The sequence below is a fragment of the Dryas octopetala genome, chromosome 1, assembly GCF_963921425.1.
Source record: "Dryas octopetala chromosome 1, drDryOcto1.1, whole genome shotgun sequence".
Classification (NCBI taxonomy): Eukaryota; Viridiplantae; Streptophyta; class Magnoliopsida; order Rosales; family Rosaceae; genus Dryas; species Dryas octopetala.
In genome coordinates, this window is record NC_141366.1 from 5,578,327 (window position 1) to 5,600,569 (window position 22,243).

Consider the following 22,243-nt stretch of genomic DNA (forward strand, 5'->3'; position numbering starts at 1 on the left):
AAACATGGTACGACTATGTAAATGCTTGTTTTTTAATATTTTTATTTACTATCAAAATTAAAAGTAATAAATGTCTAAATTTATAGATTCTTAATTGATTTCCATTATTTACCCACATCGAAAACCAAAAGCTCTTGGGTTAAATCTAATAGTCATTATACTATTTGAGCTTAAATCTAAAAATCTCTAAAAGTTTTTCCACAACCTTTCTAATTTGCCCCAAGTCCCAACTTAGATTAAAAAACAAAAAAAGAATAAAAAATCAAAAGAAGGGAAAAAAAAAACCCAGCAGCCACCCCCACCAGAACCCGAACCCGAACGGCCGAACCCCTGCACTGCCGCTTCTGAGGGCAAAATTGGAATATTCAGTAAAAATTTGTTGTGGGGATTAGAAAGCAAAACTATGGGGAATTACCCTCGTGGGCATACTTGGGCTTATACTCCCTAACTTGTCGGCCCATCAACTGCCACTCCTGAAACATGTAAATCCTTTGCATCTCTTTCAGACTCTTGGGCCCAAATCTCTATTACCCACTTCCAAATGCCCTTCACGGCTTCGCTCTCTGCATTCCTCGATCCGCCGGTGTCTGATTACATTCCTGAACGTTCTCAGTTGCTAGCTTACCAGCAGTGACTCACAATCCCCGATTAGCACCTCACTTCAAACACCTTCAAAATTTTCCAAAATGCGAAGAGTCTCAAGGATCGTAACCTTATCAGCTTCAAACCTCACCACCCATGCTTCATCTACTCGTGCTGTACACAAACACTCCTTCACTACTTTGACCGTGCAACAAAATCATCGCAACCCACAACAGGAATCGTTTCCGGGTTGTTTTCTGAAATGGGGTTCGCTTGGTTTCTTCAGGACTTCAAGTTTTGCTACTGGGTTCACGCCCTTGAAGCCTAAGCCGTTGGAGTCCATTATTGATGTTGAGAGGGTTAAGGATCGATCACCCGAGGACATAGCTTCAGCTTGGGACGATGTAAGCCTCAGTTCTTTACTTCTCCATGCCTCTAAGTGAACATTTTACTGTGAAAGTTTATTCTATTTGTGATATTTTGAAATGGGTTTTGGTAGATTGATTCGTTTTTCTTTTGGTTAATTAGATTGTTGCAGAAGCTTGTTTCATTTGCTACATTGGTTGAAGTGGTAAAAAAGATTGATTATAAAAGCTGCTCAATACTTGTCACTGTAAGGTCTAGTTTTGTTATAGCTTTAAGTTTCACTCTTTCAAAGTTTTCAAGTTCACACTATGTGCCAGTTGAGCCACTGCTGTTTCTTATATCTAGCCTGTCCCTTAATATGAATAAGAAAATCATTATATGAAATGAATATGTATCTGAAAATGGAAGCTTACCTTAGTGAGGAGCAAATAAATATTCTTGATGCTTCCTTCCTATGACCATTTATGTGTCATGTCTGAGCTGTTTGCTGCTTGAGGCCACATGTTAAAGTCTCTTTCTACCCCAATTTTCATTATATCTTCAAGAACTAAATTTACTGTTACCAGGTTGAGAAATTAAGATCATTTTCCTATGTGTAAGTTATGAACCATTTTAACTCCGGCAGCCAAAGATTGAAATGTGTTTTGCGGAGCAAGCCAATCTATCTGAAAAGCAGATTGAATAACTGAATAAGTACCATGTGAAGAAATTCTTTAGTGAACAAATTCTTTCCCACTACCTGTCTCTTGTATGATCCCCGTGAATATCTGAAGCCATTTTGCATGTAGGTTTAGGAAAGTTGTTGCTTATCATACAATCAGCGTGTTACTCATTGATTCAACTAACATTGTTTGACCTGGCATATTATTTTCTATTGTTATTTACTTTTGGGAGGGGTTGTGTTATATCAGTATCACTTGGGAAGAGGTCATATTGGTGTATCCATGCAAGCAAAACTATATCACCTGTTGGAGCACAGAGCAACAGATTGGTAATCCATTTATGTGATGCTTGTCCTCCTTGTTTTTCTTCTTTCCTCTTTTTGTTGGTTTAATTTGTCTATCCTGGCAGCCGGTATTTTGTCATTCCTTTGTGGAAAGGAGGTGGTTATACCACAATGTTTGCTCAAGGTTTGGTCTCTATTTATTGGCTTTTATCTTTTATAACTGTGCACAGTACATGATAGAGAAGTTGATTGTTTGCTAAGCAAATTTTCCCATGTTCTTCTAAATTAATATTGTGTGGGAAACTATCTATACAAGTGCATACATCAAGATAATTGATTACGCACAATCGGAGTCACCTATGCTTCAGGTACTATTAAGATCTATTTTAGTCCTGGAGAGTGGAGAGTGTGCTCTCGAGTCTGGTCCTAGGTGATTTATAGGATTAGGTTGCGCCTCTTCTAACAGCTATGGCTTTTGGGAGGATTGGTTGTGCCTGTCCTACATCAGTTGGTATCAGAGCAGGAGGTCTTGTGTTCGAGTCCCCTTGGGTGCGCCCTGAAGAGGGGGATTTTCCCTGAGAGTGGGAGAATGATGCGGAAGCATTGCTCGGGCCTGAGGGTGGGCCTCTATGGTTCCAGGTCCCGTGGAGACCTGGGCCAGTCCGTAAGGGCGGAAGCCCAAACGGGTAGTCCTGGAGAGTGCGCTCTCGAGTCTGGTCTTGGGTGATTTATAGGATTAGGTTGCACCTCTTCTAACAGCTATGGCTTTTGGAAGGTTTGGTTGCGCCTGTCCTACATCAATATACTACCCTTTCTAGTGATAACTTTAATACATCTTAGTTTGCTACTGAACTGTGGAAATGCTCGTGTCAAAGCCATAATGCACAGTAGCACAATTATGGGACCCCTAATGGGAGGCAGCCAATACCTAAACTTGCTTGTGTTGTGTCTTTAATATGTCAGAGTTATATATTCTGTTATTTGATGTTATCAAGGAGCTAAGTAAGCCTCGCAGATGGAACCTCCCAGGATGGGGGCATTTTGCAATGCCTTCGTTTGCAAAAAAATAGTGAATTTTCTTTTCAGTTTAAATTTATTGAAGGTTGTACCATATAAATAAAACAGGATTCATAAGAGTGTAAAACTAAAGAGTCAGAAAAAACGTTTTTGTTTATTAAGAATTAAACAATTGGATTATGACTTATTGTTTCTTAATTAATGGAATTTTTCATTCAAAACCTTCTTGCAGTACAGATGCCACACATGCTTTTCACTGGCCTTGAAGATTACAAGGCAAGGGGAACTCAAGCTGCTCCCTACTTCACTGTAACTTATTATAATGAATTTGCACAAAGCAAGGACATGGTGCTCATCCGAGGCGATGTCGTACTCCCCAGCAAGCTCAGTGACTCAGAGGCAAAATGGCTTCTGGAGACCACCCAATCCTTTTATTTGAATGATATGAGATATAAGTTGGTTGAACTGTTCAACAAGCAAACACATGATTTTGAGTTCAAGGATGTCTTGCAAGCATTGGAAATGCCGAATTTGTGATTTCTCCCAGCAGAAAGGAATTTTGGCTTAATAGCATGGACAGAAGCCTTGTCAATAAAGGAGAGTTAACTTTGTTAAATTAGCAAGGGGGCGTTATACTTGTGAGAGTTTCATCCTACCTCATGTTAAATGTATTCAAAAAATTAGACAGAAACAGGGAGGGATACACTTCCCATACGGGACTAGCATATTTCATAGAGTTGTGCCCTGAAGATTCTGTTTTTTCTTTTTTCATGTGGGTTAATTATTTGCAGTTATAAAGAGTGAGCTTGAGATGTTAATGAGAATCATAATGTTATATCTTCAGTCTTTTGTGTAAAATGTTTCTCTGCAAGTTGGAGGGAAAATTCCGCATCTCAATGTCCTAATCCTCCCTCCTCAGCTCTTCTCATGTTTGTCCAACATTAATATAAAATCTTCAAGTAAAATGTTAGTGGTCTTATTCCTCGAGAAGAAGAAATAAATAGCTGATAAGTAGTGCTTGGACTATTGAGCCTTGGCATTCAAAATAAGGTGCACATTGAGCATATTAGAGGCTATTTCTCACTTTTGAGCTTATTTGGTGAAATTTTATACATTAAACCATTGAATGTGACATGGGATTTTCTTTTTGTTTTCTTAAAGACCTATAAATTCACAAATAAAAAAAAAACCCTATAAATTCACTTAAAATTATATAATGTACGATTTTTTTTATTTTGAGGAGAAGAATTAAATTTGAGTGTAGCGGGGCAAATTCTATAATTCTTCTAACTAGACTACCTCCGACAACTATTAGACTCGTATAATGTACGATTACATGCTAATGAGTCTTTTTTTTTTTTTTCTTTTTTTTTGAATTTGTAGCATATGATTTATTTGTGAATTGTGAAATATCATCGTTACTAGATCACGAGGTCCTTTTTTTTTTTTTTTTGAGAAGAGATCACGAGGTCCTTCAGGCCTTAAAACAAAAAAAGATCATGAGGCCCAATACAAGTTGAAAATCCACCAGAGACGGCGTCGTTTGGCTTTTGAAGAAGATAGAGAGTAAAAGGCATAGACTCCTAGAGAAGCTCCCTCTTTTTCCTTGCCTATCAAACCCTCTCTCGGCAACTTCTCCTTCTTCTAATTCTTCTCCTTCTTCAGTTTCTATCTCTCTCACTCACTCTCACTCCCAAAAGCCAGTAAGTAAATAGAACCTGTACGGCCCCGAAAGCCCTTTTCAATTCCAAAATAATACTATGAAATATTCTCTAATACCTTTGTATTATAATAATTCAATTTTTTGTTCCAAATTTCGCTCAGCTTCGGAGCCAGAAGTGCCCAATGACAGACCCCTCCGACGAGGCCAAGTACATCGAGAAGCTCTACGAGTTCGGCGAGCGACTCAATGAGTCCAAGGACAAGTCCCAGGTCAACCCATTTCTCATCTTTCCATGTTCGTTTTTCTCGTAATTTTTATCCTAGGGTTTTGGATTCTAATTTTTTTGGGATTTTTCTTTGTATTTTAGAATATGAAGGACTACCAGGGGATTATCGATGCGGCCAAGACGAGCATCAAGGCCAAGCAGTTGGCTGCGCAGCTTATTCCTAGGTTCTTCAAGTTCTTCCCTGACCTTTCGGGGCCTGCCATGGATACTCACTTTGATTTGATTGAAGAAGAAGAGCTCGGGGTCAGTCAATATTTGCACTCACACATAAATACATGTATTTATTGCATTGCATAATATCACTGCTATATTTGGTAACTGGAAACTTGTGGTATTTTTTAAGGAATTCTTGTTATTATTGTGTTGATAATTTCCTATAACACATGATTGTGTCGTTAAATTAGTTCATTGTGCGATAGTTGAAGCTTACTTTTGGTCATTAATGTAATGTGCAGGTTCGAGTGCAAGCCATCCGGGGGCTTCCTCTTTTCTGCAAGGACACACCTGAGCATATTGTGAAGATTGTAGATATTCTTGTGCAAATCCTTGCAGCTGGTATACTATTATTATTATTATTATTATTTTTTTGGGGTTGTGATTTTGAGAGTATATTGATTGTGTTATATGCATCTGATGTTGGGCTCTGTTGATTATGTTTAGAGGAATTTGTGGAGCGTGATGCTGTGCATAAAGCACTTATGGCCCTTTTGAGGCAGGATGTGAAAGGTAAATTTGTGTTGTCTCCAAATTAACTGAAAGGGTATGGTTAAATATTATGTTATGGAAGAATTTGGGTATAAGCTATGTATCTTCAGATTTAAGACAAAATTTATATCCATAAGTAAATATGTATATCTACAAACATATACACATAATATGTACATAGTTTATAATCATAATGAAATTAATAAAAGCACATGATGATGTTGTGGAGGATATACAAGCATCATTTGTCTTATTCAAGAGCATCCTATAAGAATTCTGTTGCCAGAATTGTTTTAAGAAAAATGATGAATATCATTTTTGTTGTGAGAACTTAAAGAGCTTATTTCAAGCTGGTAGCCTAATTTGCATTCTGGATCATTCTTTCCTAAGCTGAAGATGTTGCCTGCAATAGGCTTATCTTTTACTATCAGTTTGTTTACAAGCTGGCTAAGTAGGCATGGTTATCCTGTCCAACTAACACAAGTGAGATTGAACTTTTACACTAAACTTGAAGAAGGGTCATTTATATTGTGTTCATTTCTAACGTGAGTTTGACTGGGAAGATTAGAAGTGTTTATTTTATTCATTGTGTCTTACTTTATATTAGAGTTTATTTTATTTTAAGGACATTTTAGTATAAAGAATGAGACATTTTAATGCTTCCCAATGGATGCTGGTATAAATTAATCCATTCTTCTAGCCTCCATATTATCCCCTGATACATCTTGAATCTATGAAACATCTATCTCTTTCATAATAAACCCAGTTGTCTTGTATGTGCAGCTTCTTTGACATCCTTATTCAAGAACATTGGGAGTGTTGATGAACCAAGCACAGATGAATTCATTCGTGAGAAGGTTTTAAGCTTTATTAGAGACAAGGTGAGAAGGGAACTTTGTGTAATTTTCAATATGGTTGTTTAACATGAATCTCTTTATGATAACTGGAGGTTAAATGATCACAATTGTAGGTATTTCCTATCAAAGCTGAACTTTTGAAGCCTCAGGAGGAAATGGAAAGGCATATTACTGACTTGATAAAAAAGGTATGCTTTTAGAATCATGATGTTTCATTTATTTTTATGTGCATTTTAGAGGTTTGGAACCTGCTTAAGTACCTCTAAAAGTCTAGAAATTGCCTAGACTTTTGTGAGTGTGGCATCCTGTCAATCTTTTGTATTGCTTTGCCAACTCTATTTATTCAACTGATACAAGGTCCTCTTCCCCTACTCTTGTTTCCTTTAGCCCAACAAAAATCATGTGTATTTAAAGCTATGATCTCTTCAATTTTATTTTTCTATTCTGTTGTAAGGTTGTAAGATGTATTACTAACATAATTGAGTTCAACTGCAGAGTTTGGAAGATGTAACTGGGGCAGAATTTAGGATGTTTATGGACTTCTTAAAAAGTTTGAGCATATTTGGGGAGAGAGCTCCTCCAGAACGCATGAAAGAACTTATTGGAATTATTGAAGGACAAGCTGATTTAGATGCCCAATTCAATGTAAGTGCTTGTTCTACTGTGTTGATTTAATGATAAATTGTAGCTTCTGAGCAAGTCTACTATGCAAAATATACTGGCAGTGGGTAATGCAGAGCAGTGGAACTAATGCTTTGTAATGTTACTACTTAAATGGATGAGTTAATACCATAAGATGTTTGCATTTATTTATCTTTCCTAAGTGTAATGCATTGATGCGTGCCTACTTATTTATATCTTAGGCCCAAGATCTCAATCAAACCTGTAACTTGGTTTTTCCCCTCAGGTTTTAATGGGGCATAGTATAGTAGATCTTTTGTTCAAATACTTTTTAGGAAGTTTCAGACTTGGAGCTTCCTTATGAGAAAGATCCCCCTATCAAACCATTAAAATGGGTGGTTTTGGTGATGGGGAACAGTGGAAGTCTGAGAGGTTTAGTTTTTCAAGATATGCATTGTGTTCATGGAAAGCTTGAGATGCATCTTTATCAGGACAGTATCAGGAAGTATAACAATAAGTATGTGTGTAGGGCTGAAAGTTTGATTTAGCACATTATTTCAAGTTATAATGAATACTGCATTGTCTTGTCATTTCTTATAGTGCAAAGTTTGTAGGGCTGAAAGTTTGTTTGTACTTTATTAGGCCAGAAGAAAACAAAAGTGGGGCTGATGAAAATGATAGTCCATATCTTAGAACAATATAATGCTTTAATCATTATGGTGCTTTGTACAACTTTACAATGAAATGGTTGAATGCAGGTTTCAGATGCAGATCATATTGACAGGTTGATATCTTGCCTGTTCATGGCTCTTCCATTTGTTGTGGTATGGCCTCTGGTACATAGATTTTTCCTTATGTTTTTGTTTATTCCTTTTTGCAACTGTGTTTATTCATATTTCTTATACAGAGGGGTGCGTCAAGCAGCAAATTCCTCAACTATCTGAACAAGCACATCCTTCCTGTTTCAGATAAGGTAACATCTATACTTCCGAAGTCCTGGTATAATGTTCTAGTTTGTATGTTGAGTTTGTCATTAGTTTGAAAGTTTTTGAGTCAGTAAGGTTTAACTTTTTGTTTATTTATATGTGAAATGTATATAATTTAAATTTGGGATAATAGCATTATTTTTACCTTATTGATTCATATGTGAAATGTGCTATTAAATGTGGAATGATAACACACTTTTGCTATTGATTATGTTCCTCTATCAACTAGGTATAAGATTAACAGCTTGTATTACTTGCTTTAGAAAAAAGAAATGGGGAAGAGCTGGCATTGGTCACGTAATTTTGTTTTTCATCTTTTATTTTTTCTAGAATCAAATACTTAATTAATTAAAGGGTTCTTGAATCAATTAGTTGATGCCTTTAGTTTCCATTTTAAGCTAGATTTTTTTTTCAGGTTTCAAGCATCTTCTTACTCTTTTTATGCTCTTAGTTATGAGGACTCTTAGAAATGGAAACTAGATTCAGAAATGAAAACAAGGCATCAACTATAGGAATAGGGAAATAATATGGGGAATATGATACTTGCAAGCATTTTAATGATAAAAAATGATATACCATTCATAAAATATTTGACAATATCTCTCCTCTAATGACGCTTCGTCTTTATGGTGTTTTGTTCTAATGCCAAACCTTGTTTAAGATGTTTATTCAAACAATGTTTCTCTCTGCCAGCTTCCTGTGGAACGAAGGGTAGATTTGCTTAAAGCCCTTGCAGAAATTTCTCCTTACACGACACCACAAGATTCGCGTCAGATTCTTCCTTCTGTTGTTCAGCTGTTAAAGGTACCATTTTTTTATTTAAATGGTAATGTTGTCAATCCATATATTCAGAATGATTAGATGGACTATGTATGTGAATATCCAACCTTTGGAATTGCCCTCCACGATTAGAATCAATGTTTTCAAAGGCGAAGGCATAGTGCGAGGTGTCGCCTCAGTTGCACCTTTAAAAGCACTTATTAGAATTGATATGTTTGAATTCAGTCTTAAACAATAGCAGGCTTTTTTTTCCTTCCTCTTCAAGGCTGCATAAAATAACAATTTTCTGAGAGATATTTTATTGTCTTTTATCGTATCTTGTCTGAAAATAATTTTCATCTTTTTTTCCAGAAGCACATGCCTCGGAGAAAGACTGGAGAAGAGTTTAACTTCACTTATGTGGAATGCTTGTTGTACACATTTCACCATCTTTCTTACAAGGTTTTTGGTTTCCAATCTACATCCTTTTTCAATTATCTGTGAATCAATATCGCGTTGTACTTACTTGATTGCTATGTTATATAGGTTCCAAATGCTACAAACAGTCTATGTGGTTACAAGATAGTGACTGGGCAACCATCAGATAGGCTTGGGGAGGACTTTTCAGAGCAGTATAAGGAATTTACTGAGAGGTTTTTTTTTCCCTGAGTTTATATTAACCCATTTGTATGTCAATTTGCATTCAATATACTGGGGCAATACCTCAGGTGGTGAATGGGTGGGTTAGATTGTTGTCAAGTTCTAGTTTCAAGCCTTGCCAACTGTCTTTTTGTATTGCATTCAATTAAAAGGCCCACCTCTAATCCACACAATAGGAGAGCTTTTAGCATGCTATCATTACTTATGATGAGAGTAGTAGGCCCCAATTAATGAGAAGTCTATGATCAAAAGTTGGATACTTTGCAAGTGATTAATATCTGAGCAATGATTGCTGTGAAAGAAGAGTACCAAGTGGCCCAGTTGTCATACGATTGAATTTAGTGGAAGGTCCAGTAGATAGTTTATAGTACTAGCAGTGATGCATTCCTATGTCACTGAAATTGTAATGGTTGATTGCACAGGTTGAGTTATGTTGAGGAGTTAACTAGGGCCACTATGAAGAAATTAACCCAGGGAATGGCTGAAAAGAACAAAGCGATGGCAGCTGCAAAATCTGATGAAGCAAAGGATAGCATTGTGAGTTAATTCTACTGAGATTTCAGTCTCTTGTGGACCTCTTTCTGATAGTAATTATCTTAAAACAATAATTTTATGATGTGTAGAAAACTGAAAAGCAGAATACTACAACTGGGTTGCGAACCTGCAACAACATATTGGCAATGACGAAGGTGAAGGGAATTTTAAGTGTTTGACAATTCTGAACAAGGTCATGTATATATGAAATTTCAAACTGATCTTTAAATGTTTTGAAACAGACATTGCATTCAAAAACACCTTCATTTATTGGAGACAAGAGCATAAACTTATCTTGGAAAGAAGCAACAAAACCTGCTGTGTCCTCTAACACACCTGCCACAGGGTAAGAGAAATCCTCTTGATCGTTTCCTTTTATTTTTTATATTAGTACTTTCATTAGTTTCAAAAATAGCTCTTGATTTCTGTTTTACTGAAGTTTCGCTTCATTAATTTAAGAGAGGTTAGGATAATATATCTTTTCCAAATTGCTTCTGCTAAGCTTACAGTAGGGGGTGCTTATCAAGGTCCAAAAAATTGAAATTTTTTCGATTTTCTTTGCTTGGAGAAGAAAAAATCACTGCCCATTTTTCCATGTGTTATCAAAATACCTAAATCATATCAACGCATTATGCACCTAAGTTTTTCATTTTGTCAAATTCTTTCAGTCAAATAATGGATAAATTGATTATATAAGCAGCTCTTGGAGTTTCATTTAAAACTTGTTTCTCTCATGATATTTGTTGTTTTCTTGAATTTTTTTTAATAATATCAATATTTTGTCAATATTTTCACATTTTCTGATCATCAGTATTAACACCTTAGTGTTCACCCACATGAGGTGCACTTTAAGTCTTGAAGGGAAGTTATAATATGCATGTGCGAGCAAGATTTTCAATCCTAATGAAATTGTGCCTATGTGAAAAGGAGACATTCTAATTTTGTTCAAACCTTTTGTTGCAGAGGAAAACGGCCTGCTAATGCTGCCAATGGATCTGGCAATATGGCTTCAAAGAAGGGCCGCGGAGCTGGCGGTGTACAAAATCAGCTTGTTAATAGAGCATTTGAAGGTTTATCTCAAGGTGGAAGAGGTGGGTCAAGGAGCAGAGGCAGGGGGTGGGGTGGACGTGGAAGGGGAAGGGGTTACAGATAGCCTTTGTATGTGATGACGCAGTGAGAAAATTTCGGAAATCAGGATTGTGAGATATGCACGACAGGAAATACCGTATGAGTACTTGATGTATTGAATTCTTCTGTTAGGAACAGGTTTTGTTTCATTGAGGAAGCTGATTAGTCTCTAGATTCTTTGTGGATTAACACTACTTATTGTTTTCCTCTGGAGCTTTGTCCAAAGAAGAATGGTTCGGAATCATTGGGGCTCTCAGTTGTCAATCCATATCAGAAAAAATGCAGCAGCCCAGGACTATTTTAGGAATCCGTTCATGCGTTAGTGCATGCCTGTTGTGTGTGTATTCCAGTGAAGATTGCTTCCAGAGGAGTAGTTTTATAACTCTGATAATCAGTGTACGACTTTGTTATTATGGTTTAATGTGAGACCGCATGCACATCTATAAGAGACTGATAAATAATGTTGTTCTCTCTTTTGTTTTTCATGAATGACCTCGTATATTCTGCTCTGACATTTGTAATCTTTTCACACAGAAAATAACTTACCTATCCCGTGTTAGGGGATAGGTGGTATCACGAGAGAGAGAGAGAGAGAGAGAGAGAGAGAGAGAGAGAGAGAGAGAGAGAGAGAGAGAGAGAGAGAGAGAGAGAGAGATCATTCATACATTGTTAACATTTAGGACTTCATGTAAGAGACTAGTAAAAGCCAAATGTGGGTCCTGCTTTGATCTTTCTTTCATTTCAAGTTTCAAGTTTCAAGTTTCCTTGGCCAACCAAAAAAAAAGGTTTAAAGTTTCAACCCTCAATCCCTAATGTTAAGGAACTGGGAAAGGACCCGTTATATGCTACTTGGCGGGTTTTTGGGGAGCATTTGGTGGCCCCATTTTTGCTTTCCAAAGCATCTCCGAATTTCACAGTACTCTACGTCTCTACCTTCCCACCCTTTTCATTATTGTATTAAATTTTCATTTAAATTTGTACGTATTGATATTTTGTACTTTTGGTTCTTCAATATTTTTGTCAACATCAATATTGAAACATAATGTTCATTTAACCTTATTGAGCGTTGACTCAACATGACATGGATCATGGAGAGACATTTTCAAAGATTTATTTTTTTACTATTAAAGTATAAATCTTTTTATCATTAAATTTATTTGAACTTGTTATACAATATTCTTATCATTAGATTTATTTGAATGTTGCAAGGCATTTGCATCATACTCACGTCACCTCCTAATTATCAAAGAGTACTTAAGGTTCGTTTGACGCTATTTTTTAGAAACATTTTTATTTAGTAGTGTTTTTACCGGAAACGCTTCTGTTAAGAAGTATATACAAATGTTTATAAAAATTTTAAGTTATTCATGCAAAAGTATTTGAAAAGTGCTTATTGAGTAAGCACCTGAGAAAGTTTTTCTGGGTTATAAAATCTCTTAAAAGTGCTTTTATAATCTAAAAGCATTTTTATTTATTTCTATCAAATGTTGAGTACTTTTGACAATTTTAAAAGCAGAGCCGAATGAGTGCTTATTAAATACATTTTTTACACATAACAAATTTCACGAGAATTTTAGTTAATTTTCTTGAATTTTGATAAATTTTATGAATTTTAAAATTTAAGTTGAAGATACCCTTAAGATTCAAAAATATTATTAACTGAAAAAATAATTTCAAGATAAAAAAAAAAACTGAAAAACAATTTCATTGTTTTCCTTGTTTAAAAAAACAACTGGCTTCGCTAAACCCGCGTGCATGTCAACTCCTTCTTGTAACAGTAAGTGTGCCAAAAACCACATTTGAGGTCTCAAGAGTCAAGAGTCAAGTTTTTCTTCTTTGACACGATCGAAACTGAAAGCACACCAAATTTTCTCGCCCGCACCCAATTCTCCAAAACCCTAAATAATTCGCTTCTCTAAGTTTCAGACCCAAATTGACAGATTTCTAGACTTCCGGATCAAATGAACAGACCCCAAAAACAGTCAGCTTTGAAATAATAATCCCAAAAAATACACAAAAAAAAAAAAATGTTTAGCTCACACCAACCCTCATCTCCATCCGACGCCACATCACCACTTCTAAGCCACTCGATCGCCGACAATCTCCTCCGGAGCCGCCGCTTCATCCGACGGCCTCCGCGGCCTCTCCGCGGAGCGGCTCGCTTCCTCCGGCGTGCCAGCGGCCGCCGGATGATGCTCCGCGAGCCGTCCGTCCGCGTCCGCGAGGCCGCGGCTGAGCAGCTGGAGGAGCGCCAGAGCGACTGGGCCTACTCTCGGCCCGTTGTCGTATTAGACCTCTTGTGGAACGCTGGGCTCCTCGGAATTGGCCTCGCGGTGCTCTCGCTGAGCTTTGAAGAATCCCCTTCGGTCCCTTTGAGGGTTTGGATTGGTGGGTACGCGTTGCAGTGCGTGGTCCATGTGGTGTGCGTGGCCGTCGAGTGCACGCGGAGGAGGCGCGTGGGTCATGTGGCTGCGGAGGAGGAAGCGAGCTCTCGGTGGGAAAATTCTTCTGGGTCCGGGAGTGATGATGGTGAAGGTTATGGAATAGAGCAGAGCGCGGACTATACTGGCACCAGGTTTTTCTTTGTTTTTTTTATAAATAATTTAAAGCTTTTATTTTTGGTTTTTTTTTAGGCGCTTAGGCCTTCCACTATGGTTTTTCATTTTTGTCCGGTTATTGAAAATTTGAACTGGGTCTTATCTGTTTTTGGGAGAAAGATGGTTCCTGAGAATAATTTTGGGATTTTGTGTTTGGTTTGAACTTTACGAAAGAACCGATATATATATATATATATGGGTTTGTATTGGAGAATATTCTGATTGTTTGACGTGGCAGTGTGGCAAAGCATTTGGAGTCTGCAAATACTGGGTTTTCGTTTGTCTGGTGGATCCTTGGGTTCTACTGGGTGACTGCTGGCGGTGAAAGTTTGACACGTGATTCCCCTCAGTTATACTGGTTTGTTTGAGCTAACTTTCCTTTTGATATCTGTTTTCTTTCAAATTCAAACCATTTGTGTGCGAGTTGTCTTCTTCTTTTTCTTATAAAGAGGCCGGTTATGTTATTTTGCAGGATTTGTATCACTTTTCTTGCTTTGGATGTGGTTTTTGTTGTACTCTGCGTCGCCGTTGCATCCCTCATTGGCATTGCCGTTTGCTTCTGTCTCCCGTGCATCATTGCCATCTTATATGTTGTAACAGATCAGGTAGGTACACAGAAAATGTTGTTTATTCTACGTACTGTCTTATGGTCCGAAGCTGTAGTTGGTTGGTCAACATGATTACATGCCTATATTCTGCAGTATAAACAAATATTAAATTGAGATGTTTCTGCTGTCTGGTGCAAACCAATGCAGTAAATTTTTTTATGTTGAATTGCTAGTAGGATTCCGTGGAAAGACATCATGTTGGAATGCAAATGGGGATACTGTTGTCTAGCAGTGATTTTTACCTTTGAGATTGATTGTGACTGTGTTCTTCTTTGTCAAACTTTGGCTATAATTTGTTGTATATTTTCAGTCATGACTTGTTTGTTTCACTAGTTCACCGTTACGATCCTTAGTGAAGTTCGTCAACAAACCTGTGTGAGTTCTACCTTCCACTTTTATGCTGTTACATATGGTTTGTACCTAATTCCTGGTCATGCTTTATTTCTGAACAGGAAGGAGCAACAAAGGAAGAGATTGATCATTTGCCGAAGTACAAGTTCCGCAAGATATCTGATTTTGAGAAAGTTAATGGTGAGATCCAAGAATCTTTTGGAGGAATAATGACCGAATGTGACGCTAATACACCCACCGAACATGTTCTCTCCCAAGAAGATGCTGTAAGTTCCATGATACATTCTTTTTACTTGAATGACTCATTCAAGTGACATGGTGAAATCAGTTTTTGTATTATCACCCGGAACTCATACCATGTACATGTTCAATAATCATTCCCATCTATTTCCCGGGTTTGGCATTCGATTGGCAAGAGACATGTGTATGAAGTTGTCGTGGTGCTAGACTGTGGTTTTGATAGGAGAATTCTTTAACTTAAAGTGCTTATGATGTGAGTCCTCCTTGTAAATCTTAGGAATGCTGCATCTGCCTTTGTGCCTATGATGATGGAACTGAACTGCGTGAACTTCCTTGCCATCACCATTTTCACTGCACCTGCATAGACAAATGGTTACAGATCAATGCCACCTGCCCACTCTGCAAGTTCAACATTTTGAAGTCTGGTAGCCAAAGTGGGAGTGAAGAGGTATAAATACCCAGTTCTGTAGAACAGTTGTGACCAGAGTATATGTCCTGCTCGTATGTGTATATATATAACACTTAAACAGCACCTAGGATTCCTCATGCAGCTTCAGGGTAGGCTTTTCCCCTAGAATTTTAGCATGTTATTTTTTTTCTTTTTATTAAAGTCATTTATGTAATACATAATAAGAAAAACGTTCATTATGTAATAGTCCCCCGTTTCAAAAGAAAGTTACAAAAATAGCTGTGATTCCTCATGTTTGATTCAGGGAGCTAGCTCATTGTGCTTGTAATTTGTGAAGGATTGAAATGATGCATATGGCCACCAGTCACCACACATGTAGATTGCATATGGATATGTTTGCAGCGTATACCAAGTTTGTTAGACCATCTCACAACTATGCCTTTCCAAGTGATACGACACCGTTGAACTTCGCAATATGGACTTATGATATATGGGTGCAGGGAGTATTTAAAAAAAAAAAAAAAAAAAAACAGAGGTTGTAATAACGTCATAACAAGAAAGAGAAACAGAGGGCAAGGGCAACAACGTAATTTACCTGGAAAAAAAGGGTAGCAGCTCCAAAGACCCAACTAACTTTCCAGGAAATGCACCAAAAATAAAATGCACCAGCCGGGAATCGAACCCGGGTCTGTACCGTGGCAGGGTACTATTCTACCACTAGACCACTGGTGCTTGTTGTTATCTTTCTTTATTTGAAATTGAAATATGTCTCCTTTTGGTCCACTGGGCCTAATAATGGCCTATGAGCTGACGCTGTCATAACGATGCAATTTCTTTTCTGGGTCTGTAATAGGCTGTCTAAGATTTGTCTGGCCTACATTAGTCACAGACATTCTTGTTTGTTGATGGCCAGTCACAGACATTGAAGTTTGTCTTTACGTTTTGAATAAAGCAAGACCAAAAGAGTTAATACTGATTAAAATTCGTGACTAGCAGCAAGTGCTTCATCAATACAGATTACAGAATTTTGACAATGATAAGGAAGTGTTTGTGGGAAAACCCACATCGACCCGAACAGCCAATCACAGCTCGACACGTGGCTGGTCAAATATCCACCTCGGAGTTGATTCTCAGTGGTCAAACTTTGACTTCCACGTCATCACTGATCAGCACTTCCTCTACCAGCTCAGACCGGATCTCCACACCGCCCCTCCTTGTTCGGTCCGAGCCGAACCGATGATCTTCCTTGGGATCGAGTGTCCATCTTCCCACGATCATCCCGGCTCGGCTCGGCTCGGCACACGAGATGGCTTCCTTCCGAGTTCTGGCGTCGACCAGTTAGGGCTCGGAAAGACTCCAATCTATGGACCGGCTCGGCTTGGAGTCCCATGCCCGATCCGACCACATATGGACTTCGTGTCTTCGCATGGGAACATGTGTTCGTATCGGCTCGGCTCGGCTCTCCGCCGCCATTCCCAGGAAGATCACGCTGGGACGAACCGCCACACTTAAATGCACCTGACACATTCTTCTGACAGATAGAATATCAGGCCTGCATTCATGAATGTTGGAGCAGTCTACCTGAACCTTCCAACCTTGCATTTAATGGAGCATTCAATGCAGCATTGAATGCTGAGGAAGCAAGCAGCTGAGCATGCAACTAGGTCTGACCAGGTGCGTGGGTCTTTGGCAACCATTCATTCACATGCAGGTATCTTACTCATTAAGGTTTCCTTTGCTTATATATACCAAGTCATATGCACAAAATGAGGGATCTAGCAATCTACAAACATACACGCAAAACACTTGTATTCCTTTCTAAAAAAAAAGGCCTACCCAACTTGCTGAGAATAACCCAGAACATTTGCCTTGTTCTTCCCATTCTCCCAAGTTCTTCCTTTGTTCTTCCTCATCCACCATCAAACACCACCACTGATTTCATCATCGGAGTGTGTTTGGCTGGTACCACACCGGTCCATCTCCTTTGATCTTGTTTTTGTCTACAGGAAGATCTCAATCAGCATCCACTTCATCATCCAGCAAAGCACCTGATCAGCCAGGTCAACTTATCTAAGTTGTTGTATCTACCTTACGAGAATTTGCATCAACAGATTGGCGCCGTCTGTGGGAAGCTGACTTCAGCCGTTGTGTTCATCACCGCAAGCGCTAAGCTCTTCCTCCACGCAAGTCATCATGACTACCATATTTCGGGACACCAGTTCTTCTTCAGGAGCGTCTCAGAATGATGAACAACATCAGCCTGAGACACCTGAGAAAACGAGGGGAGCACAACTCCCCAGGACACCAAAGTCCAAAGGTTCCTCCAAAATCCGAGCCGCTCACAAACTCCTTAAGGAGAGTCAGCGACACCTGGCCGCTGAGAATGCACTCCTGAAGCAGAATAACGAGCTGCTCGCAAAACAAGCCGAGCTGGCGGAGGAACTTGCACGCCATCGTGCTCAGCTCGAGAACAGTGGGGGATCGGGTTTCCGATCGCGCCGGACCCGAACCGAGCAGGAGGTCCTTTCACCGTCTCCTTCTCAGCAGAGCATTCCTGCCGAGCCGAACGACCAGACCGATCGGCAGGATTCTGATTACGTCTTCCCGGGCTTCGAAGATATGCCCCCGGCCGAACAGGCCGAATGCCTGAACGCCCACCGTCTTCTTCAGCAAAAACAGGCGGCTTTCGGGAAGCATGCCCCCAGGAATTCGGGCGGAAACCGTGCCGACCCGAATACAAACCGACGACCCCCGGCCCAATCAAGATTGGGGGCCAACAGTCCGGCCGGTTCAACTGAAACCAGGGGCCCGATTCGGAATAGACTCGGCCCTATCGCCAGCCAGGATCCTTCCCCATCAGGAGCTCACTCGGGGAGGCGATCAGTGAGCGACCGACTGGGATCTACCATGATCATGTCGGATCGACAACCGGCGAGCGAGAGGCTCACTCGTCAGCCGGTGAGCGAGAGACTCGGCAACCAGGCCGAGTGCTCAGGGGAGAATGTGGCCGAGCCGACCCCGCCCAATGTGGAAAATCTTGTTCGGACTTTGGTCCAGGACCAAATCCGAAGCGTCCACGACCGGCTCGGCCATGTCGAAATCTCCAGGGGATACACTGGTAGGGCCGACCACGGAGAGGAACTCCCCCTCCCGTACACCAGCAGAATCATGGATGCTGAGGTCTCCCGCGACACCAAGCCCCCCAAGATGGATCAGTATGACGGGACCAAGGACCCCTACGACCATCTCGACAGCTTCAGATACGCCATGGAGGCCCGCCAGGCATCTGAAGCCACGAAGTGCAGAATCTTCCCTTCGACCTTGAAGGGCTCGGCTCGGGGTTGGTTCCGAACCCTCCAACCGAACTCCATCGACTCTTTCCCCGACCTCCGGAGGGCCTTCCTGGCGAGATATCGGGTTGTATCCGAACGACTCTACAACTTGAACGATATGTCGCTCATCAAACAGCAGGAAGGGGAGAGCCTCAAGGCCTATCTAATCCGCTTCAACATCGAATATACGAAGTGCGACGATTGCGACGATAGGTCAGCTAAGAATGCCCTCATGCAGGGTCTGCACGCCGGGGGACTCCGCTCCCACCTAATGAGGAATCCTCCCTCCACTTACGATGAGCTTTCTGCCGAAGCCACTAAGTGGGCACGGGCTGAGGAGTGGGACGCTCAGGTGGAGGCCCTGAATCCCAGGCCGACCTCGACCAAAAGGAAGGAGGGAGAGGTCGCAAGTCCCAAACCCCAGGTCCAACCCAAGAAGACCAGGACCGAGGAGCCACGCCAACTTCTGGGCAAGGGACCCAAGTTTGTCCAGTACACGGAGTACACTCCCCTCAACGCCGGTCTGGAGACAATCTACTCCAAGGTCAAGGACCAACTCCCAGTCGCAAGGGAGATCAAGGGACCACCCCCAGACAAAATCAAGGAGGGCGTCTTCTGTAAATACCATTCCAATCACGGCCACGTCACGGGTGATTGCTACGCCCTCCGCGACGGGATTGAGACTCTTGCCCGAGCGGGTAAGATCAATCAATTCCTGGCCGGTGGGCCTAGGGTGCCCAAGGCCGCGCCGAAGAAGCCCACCAACACCATCGAGGTCCAGGATGCTGCCATCGGATCAATCGGCGGGGGACCGACCTTCGTGGGAAGCTCTAACCGATCCCAGAAGGAGTATGTCAGGCAGGCGGCTCAAGCTCACGAGTCCCTGTCGATCCAGGCAGGTCAGCCCAGCACTTCAAAAAGACAGCGGAAGGACTGGGCGCCGGTCACCTTTGAGCCGAACGAGGCAAACGAGATCATCTTCCCCCACTATGATCCGGTCGTCATAGTGGCTGAGGTGGCCGGAACAACCATCGCGCGTTCCTTCGTCGATGGAGGGAGCTCAGTCAACATCCTCTACCACTCTGCGTTCGCGCAGATGGGCATCGGCGAGGATAAGCTGGAGACCGATACACCTGCCTTGGTCGGGTTCGGGGGAGAAGTGGTTCAACCCCTCGGACACATCTACCTTCCCCTTTCGCTCGGGAAGGGGCCGATCAAGAAGACCTGCATGACGTACTTCATTGTCGTCAAGCGGCCGTCAGCCTACAACATCATTCTGGGCAGACCGGCTCTGGTCGACCTTGACTGCATCGTCCATTACGCCAACCTCCTCATCAAATGTCCGGTGGGCGACGACTGCATTGTCATCCAGGGAGACCAGTGCTCGGCTCGGTCATGCTACGCCGCTTCGATCAAGCAGAAGGGTCAGCTGCCGAACTCGCAGGAGCTTGACTCCATCGCCGATTCGGGCAGGTGGCCGAGGGCGGAGACATTCGACTTCACTCCCGAGCCGAGCTCAGATTCTCGGCCCCTCCCCGCCGAGGCTTGGGAGGAAGTGCCAATCTCGGCCGAGACACCGGATCGGCTCGTCCGAGTGGGGACTCAGGTCAGCCCCGAGCAGCGCTCCGCCATAATTGACTTCCTCCGTGCCAACGCGGAAGTGTTCGCCTGGTCTTACGATGACATGCCAGGCATATCGTCTGACGTGATCACCCACAGGCTGAACACTGACCCGGGATGCAAACCGGTCCGTCAGAAGAGGAGGTCATACGATCCGGTCCGATACGCCGCCATGGCTGAAGAGGTAACCAAGTTACAAAACAACGGGTTCATCCGGGAGGTCAACTACCCCGACTGGCTCGCCAACGTGGTCATGGTGAAAAAGAACAACGGGAAGTGGAGGATGTGCGTGGACTTCACCGATCTGAACAGGGCTTGTCCCAAGGATAGTTTTCCCTTGCCCAGAATAGATCAGCTCGTCGATGCAACAGCAGGACATCAGCTCCTCAGTTTCATGGACGCCTACTCTGGATACAACCAGATCCTGATGCACAAGTCCGACCAGGAAGGCACATCTTTCATAACTGATCGCGGCATGTACTGCTACAAGGTCATGCCCTTCGGCCTCAAAAACGCCGGAGCCACCTATCAAAGGCTGGTCAACCACATGTTCAGATCTTCCATCGGCAAATCCGTAGAGGTTTACGTGGATGACATGCTGGTCAAGAGCGTCAAGGCGGACGATCACGTCAAGGACCTCTCAGACATGTTCGGAGTCCTAAAAGAATACCAGATGCGGCTGAACCCAGCCAAATGTGTCTTTGGGGTTCGGTCAGGCAAGTTCCTTGGCTACCTGGTCAGCCAACGGGGAATTGAGGCCAACCCAGAGAAGATCCAGGCTTTGATCGACATGAAGTCCCCAAGGACACGCAAGGAAATCCAGAGTCTGACTGGAAGAGTTGCCGCCCTGAACCGGTTCATCTCAAAATCTACTGACCGGTGCCTCCCTTTCTTCAAAGCCTTAAGGGGAGCAGGGAAGAGCATAGAATGGACCCCCCAATGCGAGCAGGCCTTTCAAGATCTGAAAAGGCACATGGGGGAACCTCCCATCTTATCCAAACCAGAGGAAGGTGAAGAACTTTTCCTCTACCTCTCTGTCTCTGACTCGGCTCTCAGCTCGGTTCTGGTGAGAGAGGTCGGCGGTGTACAACACCCCGTCTTCTATACGAGTCGAGCCCTCGCCGATGCCGAGACCAGGTATCCAAAATTCGAGAAGATGGCTCTCGCCCTGGTTAGCTCGGCTCGGAAATTAAGGCCCTACTTCCAGGCTCATTCCATCGTTGTCTTGACGGACCAGCCGCTCAGACAAATCCTGGCAAAACCAGAGACTTCGGGTCGGCTCATCAAATGGTCAATCGAGCTCGGCGAGTTTGACATCATCTACCGTCCCAGGACGGCCACCAAAGGTCAGGCCATGTCGGACTTCATCTGTGAGTCGACCACCTCGACGGAGGATCCACCACGCACCGACGCTATGACAACAGCAGCCGATCCGAACACAATCGGCGAACGCGGCCAGGTTGATCTCCTCACCTGGACCCTCTATGTGGACGGATCTTCCAACGCCATGGGAAGCGGAGCCGGGCTTGTTCTGATCTCCCCAGAACAAGTTGTGATGGAGTATGCTCTTCGCTTCAGTTTTCAAGCATCAAACAATGAAGCAGAGTATGAGGCACTCATCGCCGGGCTCAGATTGGCAAAGGAGCTTGGCGCGACCAAACTAAACATCTTCAGCGACTCTCAGCTAATCGTCAATCAGATTCTGGGAGAGTATGAGACTCGAGAACCCAGCATGACTGCTTACCTCGAGAAGACTCGTCTGCTACTTGGGAACTTCCACGAATACAAAATATCCCAAATCCCGAGGACAGAAAACTGCAGGGCCGACGCCTTGGCACGCCTGGCTTCGGCCACAGACACCGGATCCGCCAGGCATGTTCCAGTCGAAATCCTGGACAGACCTAGCACCGCCGAAACCGAGGCCGCAATTATGCAGACCGAGGCCGAGCCGAACTGGATGACGCCGATCATCAGCT

General features: G+C 42.1%; 3 protein-coding genes and 1 non-coding gene across 5 annotated transcripts; 3 read left to right on the forward strand and 1 right to left on the reverse strand.

Moving 5' to 3' along the window:
* Positions 1 to 521: 521 nt before the first annotated feature.
* Positions 522 to 3,754, forward strand: LOC147296898 (ATP synthase F1 complex assembly factor). The gene is made up of 4 exons (XM_086228722.1): positions 522 to 986; positions 1,860 to 1,939; positions 2,020 to 2,078; positions 3,144 to 3,754. Exons 1-4 carry the CDS (start codon positions 687 to 689, stop codon positions 3,446 to 3,448), a joined length of 744 nt encoding a protein of 247 aa, XP_086084848.1. The 5' UTR covers positions 522 to 686; the 3' UTR covers positions 3,449 to 3,754.
* Positions 3,755 to 4,464: 710 nt separating this feature from the next.
* Positions 4,465 to 11,581, forward strand: LOC147296899 (Apoptosis inhibitory protein 5 (API5)). 2 transcript variants are annotated; one of them, XM_086238154.1, is made up of 17 exons: positions 4,465 to 4,614; positions 4,736 to 4,843; positions 4,942 to 5,103; positions 5,316 to 5,415; positions 5,521 to 5,586; positions 6,349 to 6,446; positions 6,536 to 6,610; positions 6,918 to 7,067; positions 7,802 to 7,867; positions 7,951 to 8,016; positions 8,723 to 8,833; positions 9,161 to 9,250; positions 9,335 to 9,441; positions 9,871 to 9,985; positions 10,072 to 10,137; positions 10,225 to 10,328; positions 10,946 to 11,581. In XM_086238154.1, the coding sequence occupies exons 2-17, from the start codon at positions 4,757 to 4,759 to the stop codon at positions 11,133 to 11,135; spliced, it is 1,653 nt and encodes a 550-aa protein (XP_086094280.1). In that variant the 5' UTR covers positions 4,465 to 4,614; positions 4,736 to 4,756; the 3' UTR covers positions 11,136 to 11,581. The 2 variants fall into 2 exon arrangements, with proteins under 2 accessions (XP_086094280.1, XP_086094289.1); XM_086238163.1 differs by having other exon boundaries at positions 4,493 to 4,631.
* A 1,314-nt stretch (positions 11,582 to 12,895) lies between these two features.
* On the forward strand, positions 12,896 to 15,704 carry LOC147296900 (E3 ubiquitin-protein ligase At1g63170-like). The gene is made up of 5 exons (XM_086238173.1): positions 12,896 to 13,685; positions 13,946 to 14,065; positions 14,180 to 14,312; positions 14,768 to 14,932; positions 15,184 to 15,704. The coding sequence occupies exons 1-5, from the start codon at positions 13,138 to 13,140 to the stop codon at positions 15,358 to 15,360; spliced, it is 1,143 nt and encodes a 380-aa protein (XP_086094299.1). The 5' UTR covers positions 12,896 to 13,137; the 3' UTR covers positions 15,361 to 15,704.
* A 272-nt stretch (positions 15,705 to 15,976) lies between these two features.
* On the reverse strand, positions 15,977 to 16,047 carry TRNAG-GCC (transfer RNA glycine (anticodon GCC)). Its single transcript has one exon. It is a non-coding gene; the product is annotated as a tRNA-Gly (tRNA).
* Between the last annotated feature and the right edge of the window lie 6,196 nt (positions 16,048 to 22,243).

What these genes read in the sequence shown, in the direction of transcription:
- LOC147296898 (XM_086228722.1), top strand. Translation starts at nt 687, where the DNA reads ATGCGAAGAGTCTCAAGGATCGTAACCTTATCAGCTTCAAACCTCACC. An exon ending in TAGCTTCAGCTTGGGACGAT is followed by an intron (nt 987 to 1,859) that starts GTAAGCCTCAGT and finishes GTGTTATATCAG; the next exon opens with TATCACTTGGGAAGAGGTCA. An exon ending in GAGCACAGAGCAACAGATTG is followed by an intron (nt 1,940 to 2,019) that starts GTAATCCATTTA and finishes CTATCCTGGCAG; the next exon opens with CCGGTATTTTGTCATTCCTT.
- LOC147296899 (XM_086238154.1), top strand. Translation starts at nt 4,757, where the DNA reads ATGACAGACCCCTCCGACGAGGCCAAGTACATCGAGAAGCTCTACGAG. An exon ending in AGTCCAAGGACAAGTCCCAG is followed by an intron (nt 4,844 to 4,941) that starts GTCAACCCATTT and finishes TTTGTATTTTAG; the next exon opens with AATATGAAGGACTACCAGGG. An exon ending in TCTAACACACCTGCCACAGG is followed by an intron (nt 10,329 to 10,945) that starts GTAAGAGAAATC and finishes CTTTTGTTGCAG; the next exon opens with AGGAAAACGGCCTGCTAATG.
- LOC147296900 (XM_086238173.1), top strand. Translation starts at nt 13,138, where the DNA reads ATGTTTAGCTCACACCAACCCTCATCTCCATCCGACGCCACATCACCA. An exon ending in GCGGACTATACTGGCACCAG is followed by an intron (nt 13,686 to 13,945) that starts GTTTTTCTTTGT and finishes TTGACGTGGCAG; the next exon opens with TGTGGCAAAGCATTTGGAGT. An exon ending in GATTCCCCTCAGTTATACTG is followed by an intron (nt 14,066 to 14,179) that starts GTTTGTTTGAGC and finishes GTTATTTTGCAG; the next exon opens with GATTTGTATCACTTTTCTTG.